Source organism: Gouania willdenowi, chromosome 13 (genome assembly GCF_900634775.1).
Source record: "Gouania willdenowi chromosome 13, fGouWil2.1, whole genome shotgun sequence".
Classification (NCBI taxonomy): Eukaryota; Metazoa; Chordata; class Actinopteri; order Blenniiformes; family Gobiesocidae; genus Gouania; species Gouania willdenowi.
In genome coordinates, this window is record NC_041056.1 from 26,239,357 (window position 1) to 26,252,599 (window position 13,243).

Consider the following 13,243-nt stretch of genomic DNA (forward strand, 5'->3'; position numbering starts at 1 on the left):
TACCCCCGTATAACACCAGCAAACCAAAAACTCTGAACAGAAACAAGCGGCTCAGGCAATGATTGAATGTATGAATGAAATATGTGAGGAGAAAAACCAAAAATTGGCAACATGTTAAAAAAGAACCTTTTCTGGTGTATTCATATTAAAGCTGCCATATGTAACTTTTTTTGTTGGCATCATTTGGTCAAAAATCCATAATCATCTTTGAGCATATTGTAATCAAAGTTTTCTGAGTGGGGAGTGAATCTATTCTCTTTCTCCTGGCCGTGTAAAACTACATTTGGATGTCAGCCAATCAGAGATCTTTCTACAAACATGTGTGCTTTATGAGCCGTTTTTGGCGTTAATATTGGCTGCTCAACTGAAGTCAGACGCGTTCAGGTACCCTCGGTAGTAAAAGTGTAATGACGGACGTCCCAGCAAAAGTCTCCATGAGTTTTGATTTCAAAACGTAGCGGAGAGAGGATTCTGCAAACTGCAGCTTTAAGTGGCACACTGAAATCAAAGGGAAGTTTGATCAGCAATAGTGCATTTCATTGGATAGTCGGAAGTTTTAGTCAATTCTTTGTTATGCCTCAGTCCAAAACACAGGAGATCAGAGGAAGTAAGTGTTGATATAACTTTTTATTTTCAATTTACATTTAATTCTTTCGAAACAAGCCATTTTTGGTGCCAAAAAAGGAGTGCATTTGCTTCTGCCTAAAGCTCCTCTCCACTCAGATCTGTCTCTTCTATTCTGACTGACCAGCAGCCTGGCTTTACGGTATTCTGACCAATCAGAGCAACTGGTCACAGGTGGAGCCCTCACCTGCAACTCAAAATTAAAAAGGCACCAAAACAAAGAAATGAAACATTGAACTAATAAACATTATTGGTAAGAGGAATGTGCACCTTGCTCTTCACTTTGTGTGACTATTCCTGTTCAGTTTATATAGAAGTGTTTAATCATCCATATGATACACTGTGTCTCCTCTCCTCTTTCCCCACAGACCCATCACTGTGGTCTCAGGACCATGTGCGCCAGTGGCTAGAATGGGCGATTAAGGAGTACGGCCTCTTAGAGATCGACACCGCAGTTTTTCAGAACACAGACGGCAAAGCGCTCTGCAAGATGAGCAAGGAGGACTTTCTCCGTCTCACCACCATGTACAACGCAGAAGTGCTTCTCTCTCATCTCAATTACCTCAGGGAAAGTAAGTGCACACTGTAGCCTACTGTACATCCAGACTGTCATCTTTTAATGCCAAAAAATGAACATCAAGCTAAACACTTTGATCTCTTGGCCAATGAAAACAACATTACTTTCTTGATGAGCCATTAACAAAAAAATAAAACAAGCTTTAGTGGAGCAGAGCTGTGGAAACCAGATTTTCCTTTCTCGAGATAACCATCGGCTATCCCCCCCCCAACAACAACATTTTGCACTGCTTTATTCCACATTGTTCACAGAATGATGAAGCCCAGGTGCATTGCCCCAGGAATCATGGCACAGACACGAAAGTTGATCTGCAATTTTCAATGGACCCAACTAAACATGATCGTCTTGCCTTTGAAGACTGGCTCAGAGTTATTCTGTCTGAACTGTTTAGGTGGGGGCAACAAAGCCAATAATCTAAGCCAAAATGCAGATGAAGTTTCTATAAAAGATGGGACATTTGCTGGTGCAAAGGTTTGAAAAAATTAAATTTAACCCAAGTCTAAAAACAACTAGCTGTGATGTAATGGGAACTATATATTGTGGGTGTCAACAGTTTTCTCTCGGCTCTGGTTCTGGGCAGGGTGAGATGCTTGTCAGGGGTATAACAGCCTGATTGTGCAGCGGGTGGATCTGTCTGAGCACCACTGGGCACACTACACAGAACGGTTTTCATTATAACCACTGACTGTAGGACTTAGCCACAGCTTAGGCGTGTAGCGTCGTGACTTTGCCTTTTGCTGCCTAGTTTTTGATTTAGTCCTTGTGGGCTTTGGAGACAAAAGAGATGTTTTTGGAATCTTCTCTTCTAACTGGTGAAATTGCTATGGATTCATTCCCAAGTATTGAAAAAATGAATGACTCCGTGCATGGGGTGAGCGACCTGTTTCGAGGCAGCTCTCAGGGACAAGAGCTGTGTATGTTATTGAGATGTCATGCTCGAGGACAAGAGGGATTGGGAATAAGTCAGCAAAGGGACAAATTTGCAGAGTTGGCATCTCAGAAAACCAAAGTTATTTCTCTCCCTCTATTTCCATCAGCATGAACAAACACAATCACAGAGAAGGATTACCCATGTCAAAAAGAAATAGGGAAGAAAGGGAAGAATGAGTTATAGTTGAAAGGCTGAGTAAAGCCCAGGAAGTATTAGTGATTACAGGCCACGTGTTGTCTTCCTATTCCTTAAAAAAAAAAAAAAAAAAATAGTCTAAAAAGAAACTGCTATAATTTCATACACATCTGTGCACAGCATATGTGCACTTCGTCGTGTTTATTGAACCGCTGATTAACATTCCTCACAGTCATTAAGCTTCGTATGTACACTCGGCAAAGGGCAGGGACACACTTCCCCGCCCCACAGCCATACAATAACAAAACATTCCTGCCACGTCACATGCAGGAATATCATTCAGACACCCACGCTAGTGCGACTGCGGGTACAACCTCAACATCTGTCTGGCTACCAGCTGCTTGCAGTAACATGGCTGGTTGCCTTTCCAAAAAAGTTTTGGCTTCATAGTTTGGTCACTGATCCAGATTTTTTAAAAGTGATGGCCGCCCACACCCCAATGTGCTTTCAATTTGAGATGCAATTTGAGAATTTGTTCAAATTAGTCTGTCAGGAAAGGACCACGAACTGTTTGCTTTATCACACCCATATACTGTAGGTTGATTTGATCCCACATGTGCAAGGAGCAGAGGTGGGACATAAACCTCAGACAATAACAGAGAGTGTATCTTCTGTCAATCAGGGATGCGTAAAAGTAAGAAGAGAGCAGACGAAGGATGTAACAGAGTGGATAAATAACAGCAAATCAGACATAATAAGACTTAAAAAGCTTAACCTCCAAAGCACCTTCATGCTGAGCCCAAGATTAAAAATTTGACTTAAAAAGGGTATAAAATGTGTCTAAAATGTATCCAAACCTGACTAAATAATGTTAAAATTAAGTGTAAACCATGTCTAACGATAACTTAAATTCCTTACTTTAGTATAATTAAAATATCGGATGGATGAATAAAGTCTAAAATTGTAGACGGTTTCAAGTACCACTTGAAGAATTCCGCCAGTGGTATACATACCACAGTTTGGGAACCACTGTACTCCTTCTGTGATGGGTGGGGAGGTGAATAGTGGGAGCTGGTGTGTGTGTGTGTGTGTGTGTGTGTGTGTGTGTGTGTGTGTGTGTGTGTGTGTGTGTGTGTGTGTGTGTTTCTTTGGACATGATCCTGAGGACCCCCATGAAAACAAGATGATCCGTCTCATGGGATTGATCCTCCATTGAAATGTTCATAAGTATCACTAGTGAAAAAGGCTAAAGGTTCAAAAGTAGTTACTCAAAGACAGGAAATAAGGGAATATGATACTGATGAATAAAAAGAGAGGAAGACTGACAAAATTGACAGTTTTTTCATTGAGTGTTTGGAAATGATGATATTCTGGTGGAGCGAAGCCATATAGCGTTTCCCATTGTAGTCATTGCTTGTGTATCTGTGTGGATTTACAGAGATCGAGTCAAGACAGTGAGAGGGACAGAGGAAGCGATAGAGAGAGAGTGATAAGTCTGAGTTTCGGCCTCGCTGCTGCTTTATCGAGAGTCGGGGACTTTCTTGAGCTCTCAATAGTTTATACAGACCATAAACATCTGGGCTCGCAGGCTGAGTAGGAAAAAAAGGAGGTCTGGAGTGCTCCCTCCTTCTTGTTCTCTCACTCCCTCGCAGTCTCGCGCTCTCGTCTTTCTCCCCTCACAACATTTTTATTGAGCTCCCCTTGCATTAGTTCTTTCTATTGGCAGATTATCACTGGTGCACAGGGGCTCAACAGCCTGGCTCTGCGCCCCTTTACTGTTAGCTGTCTGCCATTACTGAGCAGTCTGCGGCTACTCTCTCCAATGATGGGCTTCAAACACTTATGCTAACAGGATATGTAGAGTATATACTGTAAATTCCTGTGTAGTTATAAGTACCCATAGATGATAAGCTGTTGCATCATGTAACGATGTCAATGAGCTTAGCCTTAATTGATGCTGGATGGGCTCACTTATATACTGCTAATAGCAGCTAAGCTGTGACAACTTTAGTTAAAGCTATTTCTGAACATTGACGTCAGTGTGGCTAGCTGGTGTTATTGAAGGAAGATTGTGGGCATGGCACATTTATCTGAGTTCCATATGATAGGTAAGTTGTAGAGGCCTGAAGTTTCTTTGGAAGTGTCAGAGTTTATGTTTGATTACAAAGGTACTCACATAGCAGTAGCCTTGAGAAGGTATGACATGTTATTAATACAAGGTGATTTGCTTCTATGTAGCAATTCATCATAGTAGTCCTTTTATCATTTGTTGTAACTAGAGGTGTCCCAATCCGATATCGATATCGGTCTGATATTAGCCTGAAAATGAATATCGGATATCGGACTAAAATTTCCGGATTTTTTTTTTTTTTTTTCAATTCCTTTTTTTATTTATTTTATTCAATTGTAGAATATTGTAGATACTTTGTTGAAGGTAAAAAATTAAGTAACCAATTGGTTAATAATAAATGGGTCAGTTTTTCTCATACTGTTGCTGACTATTGTTCTCTCTTTGATTTTTCTAACATTCCACGCTACAAAATAATTAATTATATTTTTTTTATTAAAGAAAAGAGAGAGAGAAAAAAATGTATGTATGATTAATGCTGATATCGGATCAATATCGGTTTCGGCCGATACGCAAGGCTGCAATATCGTTATCATATCGGAAATAAAAAAGTTGTATCGGGACATCCCTAGTTGTAACCAACAGTGTTATGCTGGTTACTGAAAAAAAGTAACTAGTTACCGTTACTAGTTACTTCATTAACAAAGTAACTCAGTTACTATTTTGATTACTTACACCAAAAAGTAATGTGTTACTGGAAAAAGTAACTTCTGAGTTACTTAGAATTAAAGAATGTATTTTAGTGTCCATACAGCTTCATATCAGTGCTGTAATAATATAATAATCCACTATGGATCAACTGCTATAAAACAACCATAAATGATGTGCATATAAAGCACAAAACAGCTGCTCCAAAATTAAAACAGTAATTTTTCAGCCTTAGCACAGTAATGTAAAGTAAGCTGTGCATATTCCAGGTGCACATTCTGCTGTTGAAAATGCTTATAAAAATAAATGTGGAAAAACAAATTCACAGCTTTTTTCTCAGCTACACAATGCTAAACATATCATGCTAATGAGCTGCTGTTAGCAGTGACTCAGCAGTAGTGACAGGCTTCTTAATTACAACAACATACCGTGCAATAGTTTGGCTGACCTGTCCCTGGATAAGAGTCACAGTCCGTTAGAATCCAGTCGCAGCGTTAGCTTAGCTTCACTGATGCATCCTTTGGAGGCAAAAATATTGCGTGTATTTCCACTCTGAGAAGCTCGCCCTGCTCTCGCATTGACTCGCCATAATTGGCGCACGTGATGTAAGCACAGACACGCTGACAATGCTTCTTCTTCTACTGTTTTATCGTGTTTGGCACGGCATCCCGCAAAAATATGTAGCGTCACTGTAAACAGGAAGTACACTGCAGCTAGCAAAGTAACGGACAAACGCACCATATTGTAACGGTAACGGTGCTATTTCTTTAGAAATATATTGCGTTACAGTACTAGTTACTGTCAAAAGTGACGTTGGGGCGGTAACGCGTTACTGCCCAACACTGGTAACCAATAAAACCCTCAATCAGCTCCAAAGAGCCAACTGGTTTTGTGGGTCTTTAACACAGAAGAGAGGCCTGTTGGTTACCACTAATGCCGGTTGCCATACACGTTTTAACATATCAATCAAGCTTCAGAATTGTTGGCTTTTTGTTTAACATCAGTAGTATTTGTATTTGCATAGATATTGTATGCTAATAGTAGCCTGATGTTGCTAACCCTTAAAGGGTTTGTGCATGATGAAACTTGGAGATCCTGTTGCAGCTACCACTAAGCTAAGTGAAACTAGGCCTTTCATACATTGTTTTATTGGCAATTACGATACATTTCTATATGCAACTATTGAGCAAGTACACACCTAAAGCCAAAGAGAATGTGGTTCATTGAGTTTAAAAGTCAAAAAGCTGTTGAAAACATACAGTATATTCTTAATCTGTCAATTTATACATATATTATTATTAGGGCCGGGAAAATTAGCGTGTTAACGATTCGCTTTATATTTTTCAATTTTAATGCATTAAAATTAATTAACGCATCAATCAATTTGACCACCGCTCCATCCCTAGGCGCAGTACAATGATAAACTCCATACAGAGCAGAGGAAGTTATGTGCCATAGACACCCAGTGTGCCGTTTTCTCACAGAAGAAGAAGACATACTTCTGTTTCCTGTAGTTAATGCTGCTACAGCCTGAGCTAGCATTGGAAAACTCAAAACACACACTTAACACTTCCTCAATGTACCATCTACGAGCGACGCATTCAGGTTCAGCGGTGGCGGTGTCAGGCAGATAGGGCAGACTACGACAAAAAACGCTGGAGTGTCTGAATCAGACACGGACGAAGAAGCGGAGACCACCCAAATGATGCTGAACTGTTACACGTCAGAATCAGAACTTGAGATGGATGAATTCCCCCTGCAGTGGTAACATGGGCCCTTTAATTAGTTTTTTTTTTTAATTTTATCGATTGCAGGCCCTAATTATTAGATTTAACTTTCAGATCTTATGGCTTCTTGAACAGCATCAGTTCTTACTACTATTTGAGCTTCACTATAAAGAGCTAGGATGGTCACCTGGGGGTGACATGCCCACAGCAGCAAGACTGGGACCCTGGATTTGTTGACAAAGCTTAGATCACATGATTAGGCAGTGGTATCATATAGCTTTGCAGCATAAACAGTAGAAGCCCAGCTGAAGATCCAATTACAGGTCAGTACAGCCTCAGAAAATATTCAACACAGTTACGGGCTCTCTGATTTGGGGGGATGGACTTTTTTGCCAGAGCCATCAGTTAAAGAAATGAGAGGAAAGAAAATTGTTTGTGGGTGTTATGTAATCAAGCAGACTCTGAGCAGATGTGAGGGGATTTGAGAGAGTAAGGGTCTTAAACACTGGACACTGGCCAGTTCTCCCACTGTGCTGTCAGATTACAGTGACATGTTTGTTTTCTGAGAAAGGAATAGGCCGTCCAAATAAATAGGCAACATGACCCAAACTCTCTCCACCAAACTATCAGCTGTGGTCTCTCTCTCTCTCTCACTCTCCCTCCATTCGCTAATCCAGACTTTTGCTGTGGGATGGTTTGAGGTTTTCTCAGCAATGCTGCCTGTTAGCCCGTCTGGGTTCAGCCCACAAATGTGGCACACTGTAGAAAAAAGGGTTAACAGCCCATTGCCTCTCCTCCTGTCAGTTCCTCTCTCTTGTACACGTCTCTCCTTCATTCCTGAGACGGTGCTCCGACGGTTCGTTTGTCCTTGTTCGCTTACATTACGCGTGTGGAATTATTTTTGTATGGGGAGCTGCATTTGATTGCTGTGCAGGGACCCTCCTTCATACAATGGCTCCCCTGTTCTCTGGCCCCCAGCTTCTAAACTAGACCCAGAACCTTGGGGGTGCCACAGAGTAGGTAGAAACAGAAGGGTGGGGGTGTTTCGAAGTTAAAAGTCATTTGTGGAGAACCCCACACTTCTCCCTGTGGACCACCCCCTGAAAAAACAGACCCCTAGTCTGCCACATGGGCCCCAACTCCACTTGCAGCAGTATTACTACATTGGTTTTACATTCCTGCATCAAATCTCACAAGAATATCCTCTGCTAGTGGAGGAGTTGGATTTTTTTTTTTCCGTTCTCAGCTGCATTTCAGGTTGACTCCATTCAGAAAAGGTATCCTCCCCTGTCGCAGCCGTCTCAGTGCTAAATCTTCTCTCCTCTCTTTATGCAGTAACTGCTCTTGTGTTTTCTCTGTGCATTTTTTGGCCTCTTTTTCCACTCACTGATTTATGCCTGGGGGCAGCTAAAATTAAGAGAGCATTTTGGTGCCGCCTAGGGTGCCTGCTCAAGTGGAGGAATGCAGTGTAGAGTTCTGCTCCATAAGGTGAAATGAAAAGACATACATATAAGGACCCTAACCTCTTTTGTCAGTCTTCCCAGTTCAATACAGATGTTGTTTTTAAAAATACGGTCAAGAAATAGTGTTGTGGAAGTTTTTAAACATTTCAAGCAAGTTCAAGAAAAAAGGCTATATTTATTCAAATAAATCAATTTTGAGATGATTTAAAGATGTGTTTGACCAAAACTAAGCTAAATCTTCTGCAACCTGTTGTCTTTTGTTCAGCAATTTTACGTCACACAAAATTTTTGTCTAGGATGAGTTAGCTTTTCACCACTGGTAAAATATCACAATCCACAAGATATTTGATAAATATCTTGAAAGAAATGATAAAAGTTCATTTGCAAATGTTAGAAAATGATGAATTATAATCTACAGTAGTTCAGGTGGTATAACTGAGGTTTTTCCAGTATACTGCAGTGCATGTTTACTTATAATGTGGTCTTGGTGTTTTGCCACAGGTAGCTCATCTTTATCCTACAACACACCATCTCACACGGATCCATCCCCACGACTGGCTGCCAAAGAAGGTGGGGAACATTTTTTTTTTTTTTTAAATTGCCAAATTTTCTTTTTTCAGCAGCTTTCCCTCGACAGGGGTTGAAAGCAGTGGAGCCTACACTGACTTATTTACAGCCAGTTTGTTAGTTTGTTGTCACATAATGAATAAGCATTATGGATATTGACATTGTATTATCTTTTTTCTTTTTCTTACTTTGTCTGCACATGCTGTCAAAGGTCAACACTGCAAGAAATTCAATCTTTTTTAAGACAGCGATGCATGTTTTGTTATTATTGCATTTGACATTGTATTATCATATACTGGATCACCGCTGTTACACAATCAAATGGTCCATTTACTTTATATAGTGTGAATTATTTCCAGTTCTTCTATCATGCGTGAAAAGTGCATTTTCTTTGACATTAATATTAAAAGAGTGCCCACAGGGAGCAGAGGATGACTGTCCCTTTCCTCTTGATTCCTTTTCCCTTTACAAACAGCCGTTTGCGCTGACACAACTTTAATTAGCAAAGGCTGAGTATCTGCTAAGAAAGAAAGAAGGGGGAAAAAAAACACACATCCTCTGCATCTATACTGTGTCACCACCAGCGCCTGAAAACACTACTGCAATAACAGTGATAGCCCTGCTCACAGGACGAAGGGCTCTATCTAAGCAGCAGCAGAGGAAATATTAGGTCCGATAAGTGTTGCCGAATGAACTCACTGCCTCAGTAGTGAGAGTTACCAGGCTGAGTGCTTGTTCTCGCCCTAGCTTAAAAAAAGTCGACCAATGTGCAGGCACGATAACATTCTGTCACCCTCAACCCTGGTCTTCCTGGTTCTCAGTGTCAGGTGTTTGGACTGGCAGGAATTAGAGGGTCACGCCCTACAATAGCATTTCCCTATGCCATGTAGGGATTTCTATTAAGAGCTCTTTTAGCACTCCTTTCTTCTGTGTTAGCAGCTAGCTGGGAAATCAACGTACAAGCATGACAAATTAGGGACGATTCCATTTAAAATTTGTATTTATTATCAGTTAGTTATTTAATCTTTTCAAATAATAATAGGACATTCTAAGCAAAATGGATGGACAAAACATCCAAGTTAGAGTTGAGATCTGGACAGGGCCTCTTGCTCCAGAAGGGGCCTGAATCAGCTTTTGCTCAGATGAGAGTTGCCAGATGTTCATATTGCCTTTTTAGAACAGTCGAATACCGTGCACGCTCTTTGGGGTAGAGTAAGCACCAGCATTCAGCAGGAGACAACCCTTAATCTGCTCCAGACTCTGTGGTGTAAAATGCAATGTTATGAATAAAAGAGGGCATATAAAACACGGAATGCGGGAGCTATGAAAGACTGTGTGTGCGCGCACCAGCTCATATCTACTACTACTGTCTGAAAGCATTTTTGTGCACGCTTGTGCTTTAAGTTTTGTGTTCTAATCACTTTTCATTTTTTATGCATGTCATGTTTTGATGACATCTGACTATTGCTCATAAGCAACAAGCATTTGCCATCACTTTAATAATCATTGTCTGCATTGGATTCAATGAATTCTGCTCATATTTTGACCCGAAGAATGGGAAACCAAAAAAATATTTTCTGCCACTTTCTTTTAATATATGAAGATGGATGACGAATCGCCTTCAGGCTTGATTTGCAGCTAACTGGAATGTCATGGAGCTTTAAACACATAATCTTTGGAACAATCGATCACACTCTATGTGCTCTAGATTGTATTTTGACCAACATGAATCTTAATAAGAAAGATGCTTGGAAGCTAATTGAGATGCTAGGTTTTCCCTGGTTTGCACACACCTTGCCCATCATGTTCTGGCTATGCTGTCACTCTCCTCCGCCCTCTAGAATGTGGTTTCTAAACCATTTGTTTTAGGGTTATGAAAAAGTTCACCCTGTCTGCATCTCATTTCTTCATGTTCTTTGCACTCCAGGCTATGAGTGATTTTAAAATGGTTTCCTTTTCACCTTCCCTGTCTTTCACCCTCTGCCTCTCTCTACTCTCCGTCTAGCACTCGGGCCTTGTTTTGACTAACTAGTCCTGGAGTTTGAAGTCTCCCAGGAGCATGCACCACACCCCAGACCAGAGTGGAAACTGGCCCGAATCACAGTCAGAGCGAGGGCCTGGAAAAATGAAGGAGGGAGATAGGGGGGTGGTGGTGTTGGTATTGGTGGGGAATGAGTTTACTCTGTGAGCGCAGTCGAGTTTGGGTATGTGTGGTTGGCTTGAATCAAACACCGCTGATAATTTGAGATTATTGTGCATCTGCTGCATGTTTCTTCCTCTATGCTTTCACTTCCTCTTCCTGGTTTGTTTGTTCCGCTCGTGCCTAAGAATCAACTGAAGGTTTTTTTTGGTGTAGACTTGCATTGAGCGTGGGTGTTTTCTTGTGGTTTAAGTGTGTTTTTGAGGTTCATACCTGGAATTACCTAAAGGCATTACCCCATAGAATTGCTTTTCCAAAACCAGACAGTAGCTGAGTCTGCTCCCCCTGTTTTCTTTTCCCAGTTCCCGAGTTTTGTCTGACTCAGTGCTTTTTCTTGTCAGCTTTTTTCTCCTGTTCGTGTCTCTTTTTCTTCTCTCTCTGCCGTGTCTTTTTGTGTGCTTACTCACTCACTCTACAAATCTCCATACGTCTGCTTCTTTCTTGGCAATTCCTTTACAGACTCGCCTTCAATCGTCCATCTTTCTCCTCCTTCGTTCCCCCCCAGAAACCCTCCCCGTGTGTAGACGGAGGTGGCCCCGTTGTGTTTTTTTCAGGGCCGTGGAGAAAGGATGATGGGGAGGTGAGGGGTGGTGGGGATACTGGCAGTGAGCAAAGGGGAAAAAAGGGCCAGTAAAACAAAGAGAGGTTGTCTGCAGGCAAAGCAAGCAGGAAACGTAAGTCTCCCAGGACTCTCTCCCAGTCACTGCTACTCGGCTATCCTGCAGACCCACAGCAGATTGAACCTGACAGTCCTGCTGAGCCACAGCAGCCCACTGCTTATTGGTGCCTCCGCTCCTTCGTTCTGTCCTTCATGTGTCTTTACCTCCCCGTTTTCAATCAATGAACAATTTCCCTTTCGTTCCTTATTGTTGCCGTTTGGATCACTTCACCGTCACCTGCTATTATTGTCAAAATTCCTGCAAACAGGGATTTGAGATAGAGGGACAACTTCTACGGCCAAGCAGATGCAATAGTTGCAGTGATATCGTGACTATCCAGGAAGTGCGGATATTAATGATGCCTCAGCCATTTCTCATAGTATTTTTCTCTATGCTTTTGCTGTTGGGTTGTACTTCTCTGTAATTCCAGAAACACATCTATTTAGTTGATCTGTATTTGAATAAGATGAAAGGAGTTAATGGTGCTGGTATAATGGCATCACTTAGTGTTTGCCCTTTGAGTGACTGGCATCTTGTCCAGGTTTTAAACCTTACTCGACCCTGCGTCTACTTGAATAGGCTCCAGCTTATTGTATTCCTGTCATATTGAATGTAAAGGATGGATAAATGGATAACTCAGTGGAATCTAAGAATTCCTCTGTAAACTGTGATAAAAGATAAATAAATAGAAAATGAAACCACAGACACTACCTTAACATACAACCAGATGTCATTATAGTCTGAGCCACACGAGGGCAGTGTTGCACAGCATTTGTTTTGCAACATCTAGTAGAGGTGATGATGGACTCATTCAGGCAACAGTGGATGTTTTTCTAAGAGCAGTTTAGATGACAATATGACAGTGGTTCCCAAGCTTTCTTGTCTCGTGTACCACTTGAGTCTTTTTGTCATACCATGAGTACCCCCTCACTCACACGTGTTCATGATTCTCCAAAAGTAGAACATACCGCAACTAAATATTCAACTCAAGTCATTTTATTTCATCTTCTTAAACTGAACAATTATTTTTCAGGCATTATCTTCTTATTTAACTCAAATTAAACATAAACTTATGTTGCCTTCGAGGCAATACAAATGATAAATATAAGAAATAATGTTATAGTAATTGTTTGTATTATGAACACTAATATATTATGATTATATTGTTATTAAAGAAAAATAATAACGTTAGAAATTAGAAAAAAATAAGAATAAATAAAAACAAGTAATATAAATAAATAAATACAAAACAAATATATAACCTGCCTGTGTTATATTAACTTTTATGACATTTACCACAGAAGGAGCTTCTTTGAATATGTCCCCTTGTCATGGCCACAAGTCATAGCGCACACATTTTATAAACGGACTTATGAAATGACTGAGAATATTTTTTATTATCTTGGAAATAAATTCTTAGTTTTTCCACGTACCTCCTGCAATGTTGCGCACACATAAATATTCATATCCGACAAACAAACACCTACACACAAATACATCCAGCGAGTGCATGCATAATGTGGCCTCAGTTCTGTGACGCTCTCATTACGTAAGAAAACAAATGACTTTCATGAGCAGCTCAGA

At 40.7% G+C, this 13,243-nt stretch overlaps 1 protein-coding gene across 7 annotated transcripts in view; it reads left to right on the forward strand.

The window, feature by feature from the left end:
* fli1 (Fli-1 proto-oncogene, ETS transcription factor) overlaps positions 1-13,243 on the forward strand; it is a 37,173-nt gene that overhangs the window by 16,280 nt on the left and 7,650 nt on the right. For 6 of the 7 annotated variants that reach the window (XM_028464707.1, XM_028464705.1, XM_028464706.1 and 3 more), the window contains 2 exons: positions 993-1,196; positions 8,735-8,803. In XM_028464707.1, coding sequence (XP_028320508.1) covers positions 993-1,196; positions 8,735-8,803 — 273 coding nt within the window. The remainder of the gene's footprint in view (positions 1-992; positions 1,197-8,734; positions 8,804-13,243) is intronic. The other variant, XM_028464708.1, reaches the window with a different exon arrangement.